We start from the raw sequence: 22351 nt of genomic DNA, 5'->3' as shown, positions 1-22351 counted from the left end.
ATGATATAATATGTGGCAGTTCATTATTAAAAACAAAAAAAAGAAGTCCCAGGAACACTACTCTGAGAAACACGGGAAGTTACATGGCAACGAGAGGAAGAAAAATCATTAACCAATGTGAATTGTTGACAGAGAGAAAGGAAGTTACGGATCCGAGTTAATGATAGTGAATCTTATTTAAGGACTGATAATTTTGATATTAGTCGATATTGGGCTACGCCATTAAAGGTTTTCGAAAAATCGAGTTAAATGCAGCCACTTTGGAGACAGGTGGCTATGCTAAAGTGTAATTCGGTTGTAAAGGCCAGTAATTGCGTCAAAAGTAGTGTTTCCTGAATTCTTTCTGGTTACGGAAGAAAAATTTACTGTATTTTAGATGACTGAGAACATTAGAAGCAATGATATGTCCAAGCATCTTGCAACAAATACATGTGAGGGCTATTAGACGATAGTTATTGGGTGAGTGTTTCCGTTTTTCAACACAGGGACCACTTTAAAAATCTTCCAATCTGCCGGTTGCTTCCCTGACTCTAACGATTGGTTAAATAGGTAGCATAATATCTCACAGGAAAATAATGAAGTGTGTAGCAGTATTTTTGACTTGGTTTTATCTATACCAGCAGATGTCCAGATCCTAACTTTACAGATGGTGAAATGCCATCAACTGTAGTAATAATTGGTTCAAAAAAGCGACAGCCAAGTTAAGGTACAAAGGGTACGTGGGAATGGTCTTCGAGGGTAAACAAAAAAAAAACGAAATTATTAAACGTAGGTGCACACTCACCGTACGACACTGGCGCTTGGTTAGCATTCTGTGTTGTAATGCGGGGTGAGTCATGGTCAGACGTAACAGACCGCCAAACCTCTCTATGATGGTGCTGTAGGAGACAGAGGAGGTCACTGGAGTAACACTTTTTTAAGTGCGAATGCACTTTATAAGCGACCCCAAACCATCCACCGCCGGCGTCGGAGGCGTCGGCGTCCGCAGTGCTCCTCTATAAAGAAACAGCATCCGGCGCCAGGTTTCGATCCGCGGACTTTGCGGCCGCAGCGCGACGCTCTACCGACCAAGCCACGGACGCGACGTGATATCAGCGTTAGTGACGCGCCTTATATCTTTAACGCATTCAAACTACGTCGTCAGCGGCGTGCGTTGGCGACTCAGCGGCGTTATAGCGGCTTGATAACTGCGTGGTGTACACGGGATACTACAAACCCGATGGAAGAGATGGAAGAGAAGGCGGCGAGGCGGTGGGCTGCGGGGGCCGAGCGCAAGCGCCGCAAGCGGGCCGACAACCGTGCATTCGCACTTTCACATTCTCCCCCTCGGGGAAATGCGGGGGAATTTTTAGCATGGCTTACTGCACTGGCCTTATTTTTTAAGGAATTCTTTGTATTGTATAAACGCCGTGTGATTTTTTCCGCAATTTATTTCCATATATAAGCGCTCTTTTCTGTTTAGAAGACTATGGAGGGATGGAGAAAAGAAGGGATTGATCTCGTCGTTTGTGATCATTACCAAAGGAACGTAGAGATCGATCAAACTAGCCATATAGTTCTTGTACAGTACCCAATTTTTTTTCGATTGGGCAGTCAGAAAAATTTTGCTGAAGTTTCTCACGAAAAAAATGTTCTAGACGTGATTTCATTTCCACGCAATTGGCCTGGCTGAAATCATGAATTTTTTTTGTAACAGAACCTGGGTGAGCTAGAGGGGTGTGAAGTGATAGTAGGGGTAATTTGTTATCACTGAAGACATTTAGGCAAGATTATGTTTCAACTGTTTCTCGTGTGGAGGTAAAGATCAAACCAAGTGTATTTGGTTCTCCAGTGGGCTCGTAAACAACCTGGAAGAAATTGATGTCCAAAGTATGGTTAAGAAAATCATTTGAGTAGTGACATGATCTATACCGAGATCTATACACCGAGACATGACATGACATGATCTATACAGTAGTGACATGATCTATACACCGAGAGCCAGCCTATCTAAAGAAAGTTAAATCACCGAGAAGGTATACATATTTCGAAGGAAAACTGTGCAATGCCATTCCAAGACTGTGACTAAGCTTGTCCGAAAATTTCCGATCGGCCGCCGCTGGGCGTTAAAAAGCACCAATCAGTATTATTTAGTAGAAATCATGGATGCTGTCCAGACTGTCTCAATGGACGAGTTTGTAGGGATGGAAAATGAAGAAAGTGATTTCTTAATGCCGATCAGCACACCGCCTCCCTGTCATCCCACACGATTTCAGCGATAGACGTGGTAGTTGCTGCAATCTGGAAAAATTTGATTGCCGCGCAGGTCATAGCGGGGTTAAGTTTCAGTTAAGACCCCAACATTGATGTCATTAACTTTAACAATGAACGAAGGTATTCGCGTTTCGGCAATAAGCGGCATATGTTAGTAAGTGTTACCGAGAGTCGTGAAGCTGATGTAGAGAGGAAGGGTGGGCCGCAATCTTGCCGACTTTTTTCTTGGCTATCTTTTCAATTTTACGACATGATCGGTTTCACGTTTTACAGGTCAATTATACAGTTGTACGGTCGAAAGGCTTTAGATGAAGCACGTGCAATATATCAGCCTGGTCCGAGCTGTGAATGCGCGGTCGAGCGAAGTTTCACTGATTTTACCAGAAAGTGCGTGCTCTACTCCACAAGAACCGGTGAATTTAGACCCAAATTTTGCCTATAAAGAAAGCGGAGAAAGGGTTTAAAATGAAGACCGGAAAGAGGCAATACAACTGCACATTTTATTAGTGGTGGTCGCAAAGAATTCTATACTTACCTTAAGAATCAGTAGTGCGCATACGAGCAATCCGGCGGGTGTGATCCGTGGATGCAAATATCGCCCGCATGCTCCACGGGAGCAATGGTGAGAGGCGGAGCAAAGTGCCAAACTACACAATAAGGTTGCTGCCAATAGAGCAAAATGTTGGGCAGCGAGCCGTACCGTACCAACATGAGTCGTGAACCACGGGCCGATTAATAGTCTCCGTTTGCGGGTGAAACATACATCGCTAAAGCACATCGCGAGTGTTTTGTTTGCATTTGAAAGAGACCCATGGTTTATTGATAATAAGGTGTTGTGGGGGCGCTGGATACATTCTTGCGCCCGCATAAAGAACTGAACCTTTTTTGTTGGCCGTATGCGCTTACGTAAGAACTTGATCAATAAATGAGCAAGCGCGTCTTTGCTAACACGCGCGGACGCACACGTTATGGGATCGTTGGCAACTCGGACGACTCCCTGGGACCTCCAAAATAGCCGTCACTGTTTCCTGCACTCTTTTCGTGCGGACCTGTGACCAAAGCAACGGAACAGCTATTCAAAGGCGGAGCTTCCCGGAGGTGCAGCCACAAGGTCGCATCTAGCTAACTTCCACTGCAGGTGTGTGCTGCTTAGCGCTGGCTCCGCGATGCCTCTGTGACATTTAGCACCGTGATTAATTCTGTCAGGAAGCTGGAATGCTTTGTACACCTACACGGATTCATTGCTGTTTCAGTAAAATTGACAGCTGGGCTAGTTGGTTTTGATTCATCGTATGTAGCGCATAAAACGGGACACAGAAGAGAAGACACACACGATGGCGCTAACTCGCAACTGACTTTATTAGGCGTAAACACAAATATGTACTCAGAAAAAAAGAACACGTTCCCAGGTCAACCCCGAAAGTGCAGTCTGATAGGTCACAGAATTACGATTCCAAAAACACAAGACTACACTGTCCACAGTCAACAACCAACCCGAAGAATACCTAAGTTAATGCATTTAACAATAACAGAAATTCCTTTTCATGAAGTGCCACCGACGCATGGCTGACACATTTATCATCGTGCTTTCTTATATAAAAAGCTTCAATTACCTCCCGTGTCAATTGGTGATCGGGTCGCGAAAACACGCTGGTGTTTTCAAAAAGTGGACAGCATTGCGCCTGGGCCTTATCTTTGTAGGTCGCGCAATGTCGAGTGATATGTGCGTGAGGGTTTTTTCTTGAGCGCCCTCCGGTGTTCCACCAGTCGAACATTGATGCACCTGCCTGACTGGCCGATATATACGTTGTCACATGATAATGTCAATGAGTACACAATTCCTGTGTTGCACGGTACAAAAGGACAAGCATGCTTAACGTTGCAATATCTGTCAGACGTATGGCCGGACAACCTTCTTTCCACCATTTTACACAACTTACCAAGTTGTGTAAACTTACCACTATAACGATAGTAGGGAATATTCAGGGCTTAAATGGTTGCAGAAGTACACAAAAGAAAAGAAAGCAATCACCCTTTGTTAAGTGATTACGCCTTAGAGAAGGAGACGGAGCAGGCAGAAACAGCAAAAAATTTGTTGAAGGAGGAGGAGGATACCTAGAAGCAGCAACAGGAATGCGAGGGAACAAAAGACAAAGTGAGAACTAGGCAAGCTGAAAAGCAAGATTACGATGGTAATCAGAAGACGCGTTCGCGCCACTAGAGACGATATTGTGTTCTCAGATATGTACAAGCCACGGATCTTCACGAGTCTTTCAAAAACCTTTGCCATGCTGACGCTCAAACCCAGGTCGCTCGCACCAAATACCGCGATCCACACCTTCGGACTACTGCGACCGAACAGTAGAGCTTTTTTCCCAGTTCGAAGCGAACCGGTGCAGGGTGCAGGGTGCGCACAGAAAAGGTGAAGTGGGAATCTCACCAAGACAGGACCTTTTTCAGCTCGCTAATATCAAAAGCAGCCAAAACCGAACCGGGGTAAATGACCAACCATTTCAGATGTATTAACAGCGAGTGTAGAAGAAGCAAACATTCGTAGTAATTGTCCCCATAATTGATGGAAGCAAGAACTTACAGCAGCTTGTGAACAGTTAACGCTAGACTGTGGTTACGCAGACACTCTTCGCTGAAAATATTTCACTAAAATCTACGTAGCATTTCTGAGTTCACAAACTGGGAGTCAATTACAGTGTCTTACACGTCTGTCGTCGTGGTACATGTGTGCATTGTTCGAATTTCATGCTCGGAAAGTTCAAATTATTAAATATGCATCTTTAGAAGCAGCCAAGCTAATAGCGAAATTTATTTTTTGCTGGAAAAGATTTCCACTGGTGCTTCTACGAACTGTGACAAGAAATATACCTACCCCTTAAAGTCCTACCTGCCCGGTAAAAGTGCGTTGTACGGCTGCGTTACCTTGCAAACCTTATAGACGACCTTTAGGCAATAAGGATAATCTTACGAACAGTTTTACCCTGCGCACCAATTGCCATAACACAAAAAGCCCGGTTCTTTGCCTGTTGGATGATTTAGTAACACGGCCATACAATCCTGCCGTGATATGATCGTGAGAAGCTGCCAAACCGTAATCGTCAAGTGCGGTGTTACAAGTTGAAGATACTTGTTCTTAACAGGATTTCGGTGCGCTTACACATCGTGTCTATTTCCATAGGGCTGTGGCGGTGTGTGTATTTAAAATGACACTTACGCCTCTACGTTGATTAAAGGCGGTTATAAGAAAACGGCATAATATTTGCACCACTCTTTGCAAGAAAGTTGTGCAAATGTGCAAATTTGTGCAATGAATACCCCTAATAAGTAAATGAACGGGAGCGTTTTTTGGTGATGTAATTTATTGGTGTGATCATGCGGATATTGTGTCGTGCCCCCGCACGAGCACTCTGCGTTAAAGTGGACCGCATGCGCTGGGTTGTTGTCTATTGCAGTGCCTCGGAAATCATGAATTCGACGACGGGCCCGCCGGATTAGCACCCTTCCTGCTCAAAATGAATGAAAGTAACGTAACCGTGATTGGAACAAATTTAGACACTGAAGACGAACCACTCTTTGAGGGCATCATGCTACCAAAGTCCAAAGTCTACGAAATTGCAGGAACAAAAGTGGCAGTGCTTGGTGTGGTCACCGTAGAAACGACCACTATCGCTAGACCAGGTAAGCAATTTTCTCACCTGAATTGTAAACCAGAAAATTGTAAACCAGTTCCTTCCAGAAAGATTCGCAGCGTTGTTACAACATATAAGAAGGTCTGCGTATTTATTCTTGAATGCATTTTGATGCGATGACAAACTCATGTTCTTTTTTGTGGCCACCACGTGCACCTTTCTAACACGCAAACACGGATGGCAGGAAGGCAAGACAAACACTGTAAAAAAAGGACACACCAAACTCTTCGTTAAGAGAACATGTGCTGGATGGGTAGTTCAACGGCAACCGTAAACTCCTTTGTTTCATTGGAGAACATTTACGGAGGATATACGAATAAATACTTGGTTCGCGCTGCTAAAAAAGTGTACTTGGGACTTGTGAGTTCTCATCCTGGTGTGTAGAATGTTTCATTCAAGAATTCGTAATTGATTGCAGCACACAAACAGAGGAGAACTATTAGCATGTACTCGAGGCGTTCCGCGTGCCTAATGCCGCTTAGGTTTTTCAATGTTGAGCTGTACAAAACAAGTAAATCAATAGCACGTCATTTGAAGTTAGGTTTATCGGTTTTTTTTCATATAAGCAGTCGGCTCCGGCGTTTTATCTTTACGAGCAGGATAACCTACGGGTAGCAACTACTCCTCGTTTTTGAAAACGATTCATACAAATAACCGTGAGGTGATGGACTGCCTTCTTGGCCGTCGTGCAACTGTGACGCACTTAAGTTTTTTAATTAGTGCAGGTTACAACGTCTTGCTTTTTTAAAACCAGCCACGAAACTAGAACAGGGTAAAAGTATTGTTGGCATACTGCGACGCCGATTCATTTTTATGCCTTAAGCATCTTTGCTTTGAACAATATATTTTTTTGTCATTGGACCCTTGGCGACACACAAGGAATTTATTTTTGAATTTTTCTTGTAAATAGTTTCCAAAGGGTTCCAAGTGTCATAAAATTTTTCGAACCGAAACGAAGACATTGCGAGCCGTGAAGAACTGGCGTGTGCATCTGCTGAAGTTCTGGAAGTGTGCACCCACCGTGATCAGCTGTGTTAATTTAACGTTTTTAATTTCCCTTGCTACTGCTATTTATGGCATGGCTTTGAATAAGCGTCCTCAGTAGGCGCCCACAACATGGGACACCAGAAATTACAGGCAAACAAAAAATACCCAGTTGGTGAATCCTGTTTTCGCGTTGTTTTATTAAGTTCAATTGAGATCATTCTTTTTACGAGTATGATTGTGTGAAGCAGATTGTTTGTTCAGATGACGTAGGTTTAGTTTAACTGGCGAAAACGAAGCGAGGCGGGTGACATGGGACAAGGACAGAGGCTATTCACAACACAGATTTATAAAAAAATTGCACAAATGAACAATAAACCAATCTACTCAGAAAAGTAGATGTCCAACATAAACAAAGGTCTTCCCTCAAACTAGTTCGCACTCACGTGTGTGTACCTGTCGGTGAGCTGACTCTGTACGGTGGGATGTGCCCTTGTTGATGCCGGTGCTGCGGCCGATACACGACGCGTCGGATTCGGCTCGGGTGTTCTGGGGCCGTTCACGGCTGAAAGTTGCCTCGTCGTCAACGGGTAGTGATTAAGGAGGAAACTCTGGCTCGTAGCGGAGGTTCCCAGAACTTTCGCGTCCGGCAGGTCACTGCCCGTCTTTCTATGCGCTCGCTCCGTACTTGAAGCCTTTACCTGGCACTGTTTGTGGTGTAATCACTGGCCTTGGCCCAGGCACAACTATCCTGCAGCTCCCTGACGTCATCGCCTCCCCACATTACAGAATCACTCATGCCCGAGGGCTTGGCTCGTCTACGACAGCAGTACTCAACTTCGAAGGGTCACACATCCCTTGTCAAACTTTACGGTTTAAAAACCAGGTATAGGCCACACCGCCAAAAAATTGGCCACGTATCTGCTCATTTTGTTGCAAATGACGTCAAACGACGATAGTCTTTATCGGGTTTTGCCAAGTAAATGCCTCCCTTTGCTTTCCCGCTCACCTATCATGTTGTTCGTCTTGCGTCGTGCTCCTCCTAAGGTAAAAACGGCAAAGGTTTGCTTAAATCGTTTTAAATTTCCCGCGTTCCACTGCTCCAAACCGGGTGTCTCGATGCCAACGCTGCCATACGGCGAAGACGCGTGTGAATCGAGGCGCCCTACTTCCACGTTTATAGAACCGCGTTTCCCTAGTCCACGTGCGTTCCAAGCAGAACGTGGAATCCATCTAGTGGAACCTTTCGTAACTGTTGCCACTTCATTTTTTCAAATGCCGCCTGAAGCTATATGGCGCGGGCGAAAGCAGGTGACGGCGGAGTGATATTTTTTTCTTCAATTGATGAAGTATTTAATCTCGCCAAAATCAAACATGTGCGATTTTTTATAAAGGAACGCTGGAAATATCACTTCTCTATTAATTTGTTGTCTTATATATGCGTAATGTCTTGTTGTTCTTCAACAATATTGACAAGTATGAACATTACACCGGAATTAGACGGGCACATTTAGCTGTGACTATATAAGACTATTGCGCAAGCATTGTTTTACTTTGGCCGGGTGGCTGAATCGAGTCACAGACAGACAGACGGACAGACAGACAGACATGCAGACATACAGACAGACCAAAATTTCTGGGTTCGAGTAGCCCAAGAAAGACTATCGTCTTTAATATATACTGTGCCGTGCCATCTGCGGCGGTGATGTGGGTCACCGCTGTGACGTATGCCCAAACCCTGACGTGTGCATCTGTCCCCAGTGTCGAACGTGATAGGAGCGACAATCTTCAATGCGTTACGAAATGCAATCTGTGTGGCCTGGAGTACCCAACGGCAAGCAAGGAGTGTCGAAAGAAACTCGAACTCTCATCCAGCGCACGTATCATCCAATCCCGTACCTCGGAAAAATTGGGGCGGCTCACTGAAACTCACTCACAAATATATTTTCACATCCCCACTCGCTCAAACTCAGACTCATTGCTGAGCAGCATATCTGCGCTCACTCGAACTCAAACTCACAGTGCGCGAAACTCAGAACTCGCTCGGACTCAAAACTCAAAAGGTACTCAAACTCAAAATGTATTCAAAACTCAAATGTACTAAAACTAACAATTTTCTCAGAACTCCCAATGTACTCAAACTGAAAATAGACTCAGAACTCAGAATGTACTCAAACTTAAAATGTACTCAGCACTAAAAATGGACTGAGAACTTAAAATGGACTCAGATCTCAAAATGGACTGAAAACTCAAAATGAATTCAGAACTCGACCGCACTCACAATTTCCTTGTGATAAGAATTTACTCGGGCTCAGATGGACTCATAATTCATTAGCATTCAGATTTTCAAAATTTATGCGTGGTAAAAGTATTACAGGTGCAAATTCGTGAGCTCAAACTCCTGCATTTGATACATGATACTGTAACTCCTGTGACGTCGGAAACAATTGTCGTTGCAGAGTTAATAGAGCTATACCTGCTGGCCATGATGATAAGCGCTGCTTGCGAGCAATTGTACGTATATATTAGATAGCAAACTCTTTACAGAGGGGGTCCAGACTAGACGGTGTGCTGTGGCCGTGGGAGAAACAAGGAACATTGGGCGGAAGGACGTGTGTTCGCAGCTCAGTTAATTTATATCGAATCTGTTTAGTTTACGGTCCCCCGCATTCTTGCTCTGCATCCTGAAAAAAAAACACCTTGTGTCAAAGCGAACTCTCTACGCGAATCTCTGAAGCGCAAGGCGTTGATGGATATATGCATTTGCTTTTTTAATGCGTAGCAATCTTTGCCGAGTATCCCCCCCCCCCCCAAGCCAGGACCGTGTAACGCCCTGCATTTACACAAATATGCAGAATTCACGGAAGTTCAACCCGTAATCATTATAAAAGTGTAAATTTAGATTACTGATCTAACGACATATTAAAGAACTAAAAAGTAAGAAATAAAGAAAAATACCGAAAATGGCGAACCGTGTACCGATGGAGTCAAGGATAGCCACAGATAGGGTTAAAATAAAGTGATGTGCCGCTAGTGGATGTGGGGTATCAAATTGAAGGTCTCGAGGAGGGAAATCACGTGGGACAAACAAAAAATCCTTCGTAGTCATAAGCGTGTGTTAGTTATGGTGAGTCATAATAAGGGTTGGAATTCATAATGATGACCCGTAGGCGACTGGGGTTTCAAATTAAAGGTTTCGATTAGAGAAATAACGTTGGGCAAACTACAAATACATCCTGGCCGTAATCATTACACAGTCACGGTGAGTTATACAATCTTTTAAAATTCACTGGGATGCCTAATGTATGTGGAGTATCGAACTGAACATCTCCGTAAGGGGATTCACCTGGGACAAAAAATTGCTTCCTGGTTATAATAGTGACGCAGTCAAGCTGAGTCATAAATATGGTTAACATTCAAAGTGGTGTGCACTAGGGCGTGGGGGGTGTCAAATTGATGGTCTCAATGACGGAAATCACGTGAGACAAAAAAAAATTCCTTCTGGTCATAATCATGACAAAGTCCTGGAAAGTAATTGATTGGGTTAAAAATTAGTGATGCCACGGTGGGATATTGGGTTTTAAATTGGAGGACTTGACGAGGGAAATCACTTGGGAAAAATAAAAGATCCTTCCTCGTTACCCTCATAGGATAGTCATGGTAAGCCATAAATTATTTTAAAATTCAAACAAATGCCGCCATGGTGTGTGGCGTATCAAATAAAGGTTTATATGAATAAAATAACGCTGGGCAGATAAAAAGGGCATCCCGCTGATCAGTACTGGTTGGGAGTAGATACACTGCGCATATTCATCGCAGATGCTAGAGCCATAGCACAAAAGGAATTGGGGTGTCAAAAGGAAAGGTTTGATGGGTAAAATTAAACAGGGCAGTGACCGCATTGTACAATCATTAGGTGCACTCACTTCATAATTAAAAATTCGAAGTTGTGTCGTAAGCTCATCGGGGCTGTACAGTTATTGTTTTCCCTGTCGGGATTCGCGTGCAGCTAAAGCAAACACATGCTACTTAGTAATGGCGAGTTCCACTTTGAAAGACGGCAGTATTGTAAGGGCGAAACTCCGAAGCGTGAAAATTCATTTACTTCACTTCCAAATTATCCCCATCATCAAACACTTGGAGGAACACTTCGTCTTCTTCTGGACTGATCATCATCATCGTTGGTTCCTGGACCGCTGTTCGGAGACAGCTGTGTTGTATAATAACCGTCCTACTTCAGCAAGTACCCAAGGCCCTTGCAATATTCGAAAACTCTCATCTGGTGCTTCAGAGGGATTATTCATTCTTGCGGCATTTTACATGATCACGTTTAAAACATGGCTTTGTCGACAGCCGGCGGATCGCAATGTCGGAAAAAAAACCGTGTAGCCACGAAAGCAAATCTGTTGAACACCCACCGGCGCAAGATGGAGGTGGAGATCGGGCAAAGTTTTTTTAAGTGTCGGGAAGGGTCAATATCCGCAGTCACCCTCTTCCCACTGTACCGCGGTTCTATATTTATCATATACCAGAATTATGCCGTGTCAGCCATTTTCGAACTGTCGAGGCACCACCTGGTGGGCCTTTCTTGGTGACTGCGGAGCAAGCTGACGATGTTGCAGTCCCACGCTGTTGCTCCAGGCCGCGCGTAGATATCAGACCACCCAGCGGCTTCAAACGTCGGTAAATATTATTTATTCAGTGTGTGCTGCGCAAAGTTGAATAGTGATTTAAGGCGAACGTTCAAAGCGTCCTAGGGCTGTCAGGTTTGCCCATAAATAACGTCCCCAACCCGCTAAGGCGGCGGGCCACCCCACACGCGCTTTCTCCTGACGGGAGTTGCATGTTTCGCCGTGTCAGCAGGTTGCCCTCCTTTTCATCCCCAATTGATGTTTATCTTCTTAATTGCAGACAAGTTGCCGTCATTGCCTTTACTTGGCAATGTACAGAAGCTACGCGTCCGGGCGTGATTACGCCATTGTTCGCAGCCCCAACAATCAGCGTTAGGGGGAAGTGCTCAAGCAAGAAACGTGCGAAGTGCACCACGACAAAAGGAGTGTCTGCATGTGCGGAATCTATTTGTTGCAGAAATTTTTTGCGCCCCTTGAGTGCCGCCGCACATTGGTCGTCGTACTGAATCGGGAATACTTCGAACGAAGCAAATTAGCCAGAATACGTACTGTGGTACGCTGCTTCCGGAGGCACCGTTTACTCACCCTCATACTCATCCATATCGCATGTTTCAATTTTCTGGAGGTATTTTCTGTTTATTTCACCGACGGGAAGCCGACAAAAACCATCCGGACACCTAAGATGCAGCTGGGGTATGCGAAAAAGTTAAACCCAAAGCGAAAGAAAAGTGTCGCGTTTGCGGAGAACGCCCGGTCATGTCAGGAAATAGCTGTTCGCGGTTACGACACGCCGCTGACACACTAAAATTCTTCCAAACAAGGAAACGGCCGTGAAATCTTCGTGTATCAAATAAGTTACCCCTCTTTGTCAGCAGGAAATACTGTTATGTGGCGGCAAATATTTTACTTTTATGAGCATATACGTCTATGACCTGCACAGTTCAAGGAGCATTTCAGGGCCTTGTTTAACAAACAACTCCGAATGATGAATGGGAGTGCGTAATAAATGTCTACACTCTTGCGCACCGAAAGCAGCAAGCCATCCTTGGAAATTTGCACTATCGCGTGCGTGATCGGAGGCATTCGCTGATTGCGCCAACCCACTCTACTTGAGAACGTGCGTAGAAGGCATATCAGCCCAATAGTTCCCAAGCTGTTTCATAGGAACGCAGGCTTGTTGACGGATTTTGAGTGCTGTAACATGTCGAACCAACAATGCTTTAAAGATGGCGCGCCAACAATTAACTAGCACAATTATATCTATGGGGCACTGAATAAGGCTTTTTTACTTAATAATCATTATTCAGTGCCATGATTTCCGATGGTTGCATCTTATCCACCTTCCTTTACCGAGACAAATATATTGATACCCTACATGCCCTATCGGCATCACTTTGAATTTTAACCCAATGTGTCACCAGCCATGACTATATCACGGTGATAAGGACGACTTATTCCACGCGATTTCTCTCAGCGAGACCTTTAACATGGTACCCCACAAGCCCTAGAGGTGTAACTGAATTTTCACTCAATCTCTGACTCCCCATGACTATCTCATAACTTTAGCCAGAAAGCATTTTCTATTTGTCCCAGGTGATTCCCCTCAACAAGACCTTAATTTTATACCCCGCACACCCTACCAGGATCATTTGAAATTTTAATGAAATTTTGCTAACCATGACTCTCATAACTGCTAGCAGGACGCATTATTTATATGCCCCACGTGATTCCCCGAATGGAAACCTTCAGTTTGATACCTCACGTGCTTTAGAGGCCTCACCTTGAATTATAACCCTGTCTATGACTCACCATGACTATCTCATTATTAGAACCATGACGCCTTTTTTTACTTGTCCCACGTGATTTCCCTCATCCAGATCGTAAATTTGATACCCTACATGACCCAGCGGGATCACTTCGAATTTTAACTCAATATAAGACTCACCATGACCATCTCATGACTATAACGAGGAAGCATTTTTCTATTTGTCTCACGTGATTCCCCGCATCGAGACAATTAATTTGATACTGAACATATCTTAGTGGCATCAATTTAAATGCTAACCCAAACAATGACTAACCATGGCTATCATGATATAACCATACCATATTTTTGCCCCATGTGATTTCCCTCATCGCAACCTTCAATTTGATTCCCCGCGCACCTAAGTGGCATGATTTTAAATTTTCACCCAATTTATTACCCTTTATGACTCTGTCGTGATAATAATCAGGAAGCTTTTTTACATTTGTCCCACGTCATTCCCCTATTCGAGACCTGTAACTTCATACGTCACACGCCCTGGTGCTATGAATTTGAATTTTAAACCAATCTATGACTACCCATGACTAGGTCGTGATATAACTAATACACATTTTTGTCCCACGTGGTTCCCCTCATCGAGACTTTAAATATGATTCCCCACTCGCCCTCGTGGCATCATATTGAATTTTAACCAAATTTATGACTTATTACGACTGCCTGATAACTATACACAGGAAGCATTTTTAAATATACCTCGCCTGATTCCGTTAATCAGGACCTCTAACTAGATACCTTACATGCCTTAGCGACATTAGTTTGAATTTTCACACAATCTATCTCATAATGTGGTCGTTATTTAGTGTAAATGGCCACCGCTCAGTCAATTCACTTGACAACTCATTTGAAACAGCCGAGGGGACAGCCGCCGCCAACTTCTCCCCCCGGTGCTCACGTCTTCCCTTTTGAACCTAGCAAATCAAACCGATAACAGAAGCAGGTGAACTACCAGCATGCAAGCGCCGCTGTGTGCTTTCCCACCACCATCTCCTACCTTCTTAGATGATCCATCAAGAGAAAAAGGTGAGATAACCCTTTTTTATGACTTCACCAGTCGATTATCGTTCACACGCCCAGCCGCTAAACCAGAACCCATCCCCCTACCTACCAACTGCTGCCGTACTCGCAGGTAACCTGAATTGCGAGCCCAAAGCGACATATGAAACTTAACAGGAAACGATAGCTGCCTCCTAGGATAATCATATGTACTCAGAACTCGAAATGGGCTTAAAACTGCTATGTACTCAGAACTCAAAATGGACTCAAAATGTTCTCAAAACTCAAAATGGACTCAACCTAAAATATACTCAGAACTCCAAATCTACTCAAAATAAAAATGTACCGAAACTCAAAATGTACTTAAAACTCAAAATGTAATCAACATTGAAAAATTACTCAAACTCAAGATGGATGGAAACTCAAAATAGACTCACAACTCACTCAGGCTCAGTCGTGCTCAAACTCAGTCAAGCTCAAACTCACGGTGCCACAATACCGTCGCGCTCACTGAAACTCAAACTCACGCGTGAGTTTGAGTCCAAATGAGTCTCAAGGCCGTATCCTGAGCTCCTCCTCCACTCCATTGGCTCCCTCCACTCGGCTGAAGGGGAGGATTCCCCAATTCGTATGCATGGGGAAGCCGGTTTCAAGGATTTCCTCCACTCGAGGCGCGAGTGGAGGAGAGACTCAGAATACCAGGGTGAGTGGACGCATGAGTGAGTCCGCCTACCTCTGCCCAACCCCCACCCACCGCCTCAAACAGAGTCGCCGCCGCTTCGCCTCCTTCAAAATAAGCCATGGAGCCATATTTCTAGCCACCACATAACCCCACTGACTCATATTCTCCCTTTGCCCTCCCGCCCTCCCCCCCCCCCCCCTCTACACAGCCCGACCTCGACAGGCAACCTATTATCACCGCATTTCGAAAAGAAAACACCCACCTAAGTCAACTGTTGACAGCCCAGGCAGAACGCGCCCACAACCTTGTAAAGCGTTTGGAAGAACTACTCAGAAAAACCACATCCACCCCCCAAACTACCCGTCCACCTGCAGCACCTTCTTTTTGTAACCCTACGCCACCCCCAAACCCCTTCACATCACGGGACATCGCTCTCCTGGAAAGCCTCATCCGTGATTTTAGCGAAGCCCTCTCGGAACGCATGGCTACCCTTTAAAGCCACTCTGATCTCACCGCCTCACCAGAACCGAGGCGCCGCATACCGCGGAAGCACCAAGCACCATCCACAAGCTACACTGCAACGGACGAATCTGACAATGCGCACTTGTCCCCAGAACACCCCCCACAGTAAATTCCACGCTCCGTCGCACGTTTCTCTCTGCCAATTAAAGTGTAGATTATATCGCAACAAGCAGCAAGTACTCAGTCAAGATTTCCATCCAACTCTCCGCCTCTCATTCCGCATCAAGAAAAGGACACAGAAAACTCTCGCCTCCAAGGATACTCCACATTTGTCTCCGGCTCTGCCTGTCGAACGGCCATATCAGTGCAATCGCACCAGCCTGCCAAAATTAACACCCTTCTCACTGAATTAGACTGTGTTCGTGGAACTCCTCCCGGGCACTCCCCAGCTTAAAAGCACTTTTGTTGTGAAAATCTACAGTCCGCCCTCTCAACTGTTTTCCACGTTACTCCCACTCATTCGTATCGTGCGGCAACGCACCAAACACCATGCACTGGTTATTGTAGGAGATTTTAATGCCCACCACACCACCTTGGGTTACCCCAAATACAGCAAGAAGGGCATGAAAGTTTACAACGCCATACGGGAAAACAACCTTCACCTATGCAATTCTCCCGGCACAATCACCTGTATTGGCAACAGCGTAACTCGCGACTCTTCGCCGGACATTTCTATGACTTATACTGTTACAGACCCAATTTGGACATGTCTCGAAGACACACTAGGGAGGGAGCACCACATCATCAGCCTGCAGCTGCCTCACACAATATCTCGTAGCGCAAAAGCTACAAAAGCTGGTCTTGGCACTGCATGGTTAACAAAGTGGACAAAATTTCGTCCTGAAACCCCTGCCCAATGTATTCATGACATCGAAGAAAGGTCAGCTACCATCCTTGACACAGAACGGAAGTGCACAAAAGATAGCCCGCTATCTCTTGACATCCCGGTGGTAGACGCTCACCTCGATTATCCTTTAGCTGCTCGCAGTGGCCTAATCAAGCGATGGAAAAGTCGACAGAGCGATCGGCGTCTCTGGATGCGGATTGATAAGTTGACCAAGGAGGCTGCGGATTATGCCCAGCACCTTAGCCAGCATAATTGGGCTCAATTTTGTACGCAGCTCCAAGGAACACTACACACGCGAGAAACTTGGCATCTCCTGAGATCCCTAATGGGCAACGGCGAATCCAAAACAGCAGTAACCCATCAACTGCGCCGCCTCATACAAAACTATCTCGGCACGGAACAAGAACTTCTAGAGGAGCTAAAGAAACCATGGGCACCATCAGACGGGGACTCATCCCTGCCCCATGCTCCTTACACAGCCCCCCCCCCCCCAAACGCAGACCTCGATGCACCCTTCACCCTTCCAGAAATTGAGGCCGTCATGCGGGAGCTCACCCGCAATACCACACAGGGGAAAGACCGCATCCAGAAGAAATACGTGGGCAATGTCGATACAGCCACCCAGGGAGCTTTATTAGAGTACTTCGACCAACAATGGAACGCAGGTACTATACATCAACTGTGGCGGCAGGCGGATCGCAAGGCCGAAGAAACCTTCGCCCCATCTCACTAACGTCGTGTGCAGGGAAACTCTAGGAACATTTAGTGCATAAGCGCTTGGTAGCACTCATCAAGGATAATAATTTGTTCCCAATGACCATGTTTCGCTTGCGACCCCATCTGTCCGCTAATGATATTTTATCGAACTTATTTCGGACATCATTGATCGCCTCACGTCATCCCACAAGCGCTGCATACTCACTCTGGACATCAAGGGTGCTTTCGATAACGTTTTACACTGAGCAATACTTGAAAGACTCACATCCATTGGATGTAGAGAGCGGATGTATGAATAGCCAGGGCCGTCTCAACGGACCGTACTGCGACAATTGGTCTTGCATATGTTCGATAGTCCACTTTGTTGATTTAAACGAAAGGTACCCCGCAAGGCTCGGTCGTCTCGCCGCTGTTATGCAACATTGCCATGAAGGACCTCCCATAGAAATTGCAGTTCCCGTATTAAGCTCGAGGTATATGCGGATGACCTTGCTGCCTGGATGCCTACTGGCACCATTGGAGAGCAGGAAGACGCCTTGCAGCAAGCGATTACCATTACCTTTCACAACCCCCGACACGAGGCCTCCAAAGCGCACCCGAAAAATCGGCTGTGCGGACGCTCCACTCCCAGTTTTCTCACAAATCTGCTCGAGGTATACCTGAACCTCAGATGACCAGTGCAAGGCAGTCCCCAATGTCTCGCACCAACGAGTGTTGGGTCTCACAATACCCAAAGAGGGCTCTGTACTGCACACAATTTCCCTGCTCCATAGAACCCTGTCGCAACTGATGCACCTTGTGCAACGCATCTCACACCGCCGTCGAGGCCATAAAGAGCAAATATCCTGCAGATAGCGCAACTTCTGCTTATTAGCCGCATTACCTATGGAACCCCATACCACGCTCTCAAAACAACAGAAAAGGCTCGACTCAACACCATGATTGACCAAACGTACAAAACTGCGCTTGGCCTCCCCACTGCCACTGCGACCCAAAAACTGCTTGCTTTGGGATTTTACAACACATGGGAAGAGCTGCAAGACGCCCGTCATTCAGCTCAAGTACGGCGCCTGCAATTGACTAGCACTGGTCGACAGGTCCTTACAGCATTAGGACTCCGTCCGATACCCCCGAGGGAACAAAAACAACGCATTCCTCTAGCCCTGTGAGATTATATCGGGGCGCACCCAATCTCTCGAAACATGCACGCAAAACATTACATTGGCATCCGGGCTCCTCGTGCTCGAGCCCTTACTGCGCGATACGGGAATGACCCCAACGCCTCTACACAGATGCTACCCCTACCCTGGGAGCGGCAGCCACGTTGACAGAGTAGTTACACATACTGGCCAATGCATCAATGCCGCCACTGCTACCACAACCTCAATCGACGTCGATGAAGAAATTGTCATTGCCCTGTCCACCACTTCCCGCCCTGAACCAGGTGCTCTCCTAACCGAGTCGCAGACAGCTCGCCGAAACTACCAGATCAGCCGCATGTCATTATTAGCCCTACTCCTCAAAAACTGCTCGACAACCCCTGATATCCGCATCCTCTGGGCTCCTGGACACGCCGCCTTCCCCGGCATTGAAGCGGCTCATGCCGCGGCTCGCAATTTATTACACCAAGTCATTGCCCGCGGTTGCCGATGCCCACCCCTTCGACATCAACCCCACCCACTGAGCGGCTACACAGAGATTCTCTTCCATTACAAGCAAACTCGCCGCAGCCTCCCACCACCACACTGGCGCCTCTCCAATGAGGAAGCTACAACTTGGAAGCGGCTCCAGACGAATATCTAGCCACATCCCATCCGCCTCTACCTCATCTTCCCCACCCAACAACCTTCCCTCTGCGCTTACTGTCCCCAGCCTGGCCCCCTCTACTATATCATATGGGAGTGCCAAAGAACTCCAGTCTTGCCCCCACTTCCCAGCCCCACCTTCTTGCAGTGGAGGGCTTCCCTGGCCAGCCCAAGCTTGGATATTTTTCTTAAACTGGTTACCCGAGCACGGACGGCCCGCTAAAGTGAAGGCATCCCTCACTAGGGATGCCTTCCATGGGGCGAGGCCTGCGCATCCGCCTCGGCTCGATAAATAAAAATATTTATTTTCCCTCTTTTTTGCATCTCTCCCGTGCCACCACCGTCTCGCTTCCTCGTTTTCCTTGCTCCGTTCTTTCACTCGATCTTCTTCCTCGCCGTCGCACGCACACTTCGGTCTGGCCAGTTTATGCGCCGACCATCGTTACCATGCCAAGACCCTTCTCACAGCTTTGTATAGTGAGCTATTCTTGCTGCCTGTAAATTAAGGTTCTTTTATTGCCTCTAGCGACAACAGTATTGCAGTTCTGTAAATTGGCTCAGTAAAAATAATAAATAAATTTCTCACAAAAATGAAAATGCGGGTTTTTTTATTACAGGTCGCGTAAAGATATTACCTGAAGCTCAAAGCATCAACAAAGAAACTAAACGGTTACAGACGGAGGGAGTAAAGATATTTATTCTTGTTAGTCATGTTGGTTACGACGTTGACCTACGGCTAGCGAAGGAATGTAAAGATCTAGACCTTATTGTGGGGGGTCACACCAACACCCTCCTTTACAAAGGTAAGCTACGATGACTTTGCTCTTCTGAGAACAATAATGACTTTACGTAATTTTAGGTTTTACGAGGTTTTAATAAATACTAACAAATATTGGTGCTTCCCTTAAAAGGGTTGCGTTAAAGTACGGCACAGTGTTTGGCAAAATACCTGTGTCGTGTGTCGGAAAACTTCCACTCCTGTTCATAGGTTCAAAAACCTAAAAACTCTACGCAGGTTAGAATAAAAAAGGGGCCATTTGCATTTTTTGAAGCATGCAAAAGTAACAGAAATATAATACGCTTTCCCTTGTGGCTTTCTTGTTTTCAGTTCTGTGATTTGTTCTTTACGTGTCATAGCTATGTCTTACATGGTGAAACACTGTGCAATACCGCGGCACGAGTGAGTGTAAATAAACCTATTTTGGCCATTTGCTAAATTAAGCTAAAAGATTTTCCACTAACAGTAGCCTGGTCCGAGTGTGTGGACGACATACAGTTCAACTAGCTCGGCATAGTCGAACTTCTGAAATCTGAAGTTATAATTCACCAGGGTCGCAAAGATACTGTGAAGTTGGCTGCGTAAGCAAAAACTTCCAAATTATTGTGAAAACAAAATTTAGAGTGCTTCGGCAATACGAAAACAGAATTGCCCATCACGTCCTAGCAAAGAACTTTTAAAAAACGTCCCACGACTCTAGCAAGAAGAAAAACATTGCACATCTTTTTCCTCCAATCGCTTGTTACATTGTATCTTGTTCACATTCCTTCGATTTCGAAGAGGCGGCGTTGGCCGTATGCGTAGACCCATCATGATGGCCAGCTAATAAATGTACCTTATCATCTATGGCTTTATCGGTCTTCACGCTACAAATTGGGAACCAGGAAACACCAGTACACCACCCGGCAAGAAAATCAACCATCCTTTGGTGCCATAGCACCACAATAAAAACTGAATACTGCTACATTGTATCTCGGAGCGAGGGCGCATGACAAAATATTGCAAATCAGCACCAGCCAGAAAGCCACGTGAGAATAAGAACACTTCTCACTATTCCCACGGTGACACGTCACTACAGCAACAAATGTATTGTGTTATTATTCTCTAAGGGTTAAGCATAAGTGCAGAGTTTCACGTGGTGTAAATGACCCTATACCTATTGGCATTCTCTCCAAGTGGTTTTCATGTCAAGCCAGCTCAGTAATATTCTTTATTAAAGTTATAGTAGTTATTCATAGAAGAAATTTGTTTGTTGGCATAAAATGTACTCTGGGAGTTTAGTCGACTCAAATTCCTATACACTTTTTTTTTGAGATAGAGAGAGAAAGTGTATTACAAAAAAAGTATTACAAAAAAGTATTACAGACATATTAGTATGCAGACGAGGGTCCGAGAGTCAACTGACTGAAAGGGTACCCTCGATTACAAATACATCAAACGAATTGTGTAGAAGCAGCAAATGGGCAAAAGAGCCCAAGAAATCAATATGCAGTATCAAACACACAAGAAATTAGCATTTTATGTACATACATTCGAAAGGTAGCTATAATTGTAGATATCGTATATAAAAAGTAAAAAAAATCAGTTCGTAAATGACACAAAGGAAGCAAAGGCACATGAGAACCTTTGGTATAACGTAAGAATAAAACAGAGCACAAGATCCTAATTACAGCAAAAGAAATCCTCTAAGGTTTTTTTTAAAGAAACCAAGTGATGGGGATGATTTGACAGCAGTAGGCAAATTATTCCAAAATTTCACAGCTGGAAAACAGGTAGTTTTCTTACCGTAATTAGTATGAACAGGTGGTAGTAACAAATTGTTATTACTTGAAAACCTGGTTACACTTTTACTACGTAAAACACTTACATCAAAGAGATCATAAGAGAGGTTACAGAGCAATAATTTGTAAAAAAGAATACCTAAGTTATATTGAAACAGCTCATTAATTAATAGTATAATATTCTGATGTAGAAGTCGCGAGGCGGAGGAACGACATGGACTGAATGTTATAATGCGAATACATTGGTTTCGTATATCTTGAACAGATGAAACGTGAGAGGAGTAAGTGTTGCCCCATGAAACAATACCATAATGAAAATGACTGTGAACAAAAGCAAAATATAAAGACAACAGGGCTAAATGAGGGAAAAAGCGCCGAGCCTTTAATAAAGCTCGAATCCCAAAAGATGTTTTCTGCTTTAAATGGGGAAAGCGAGAACTAAATGTAAGGTGCGGGTCGAGGTGAATGCCAAGAAATGTAACGTGGTCGCAAGGTGTGATTAAATAAGACCCAAGATGTAATTCGGGAAGAAAACCGATGGAAAATGAAGGAAAATTGCATTTATTCCAATTTATTCAACTGCAGCTACTGTCACGTGATGACTTCGGCAACCGTAATTTTCCCTTCAGCAGAGGTGAGCGGAAACAATGGGAGTAGTAGAGGATCCTTTACGCATGATACAGCAATTACCAGTTGTGATGGGCCAAGGTGTGGTAATAGACCAAACGTTAAAGCACAGTGTGAACAGAAATATCGTAATCCTTCTTTAACTTGAAGTCGGATATTTCCAAATATATGTTCTGTGAAATTTTTTTTTCGCCCCGTGATGTAC

General features: G+C 45.0%; 1 protein-coding gene across 1 annotated transcript in view; it reads left to right on the top strand.

The window, feature by feature from the left end:
* Positions 1 to 22351, top strand: part of LOC144139880 (protein 5NUC-like) — an 84981-nt gene that overhangs the window by 29973 nt on the left and 32657 nt on the right. The window contains exons 3-4 of the mRNA XM_077672118.1: positions 5718 to 5943; positions 19578 to 19763. Coding sequence (XP_077528244.1) covers positions 5718 to 5943; positions 19578 to 19763 — 412 coding nt within the window. The remainder of the gene's footprint in view (positions 1 to 5717; positions 5944 to 19577; positions 19764 to 22351) is intronic.

The sequence above is a fragment of the Haemaphysalis longicornis genome, unplaced genomic scaffold (assembly GCF_048455015.1).
Source record: "Haemaphysalis longicornis isolate Haplotype H1 unplaced genomic scaffold, Haemaphysalis longicornis Haplotype H1 scaffold_5, whole genome shotgun sequence".
Taxonomy (NCBI): Eukaryota; Metazoa; Arthropoda; class Arachnida; order Ixodida; family Ixodidae; genus Haemaphysalis; species Haemaphysalis longicornis.
The sequence above is the reverse complement of the archived record's forward strand: the minus strand, read 5'-3'. Positions and strand labels throughout refer to the sequence as shown.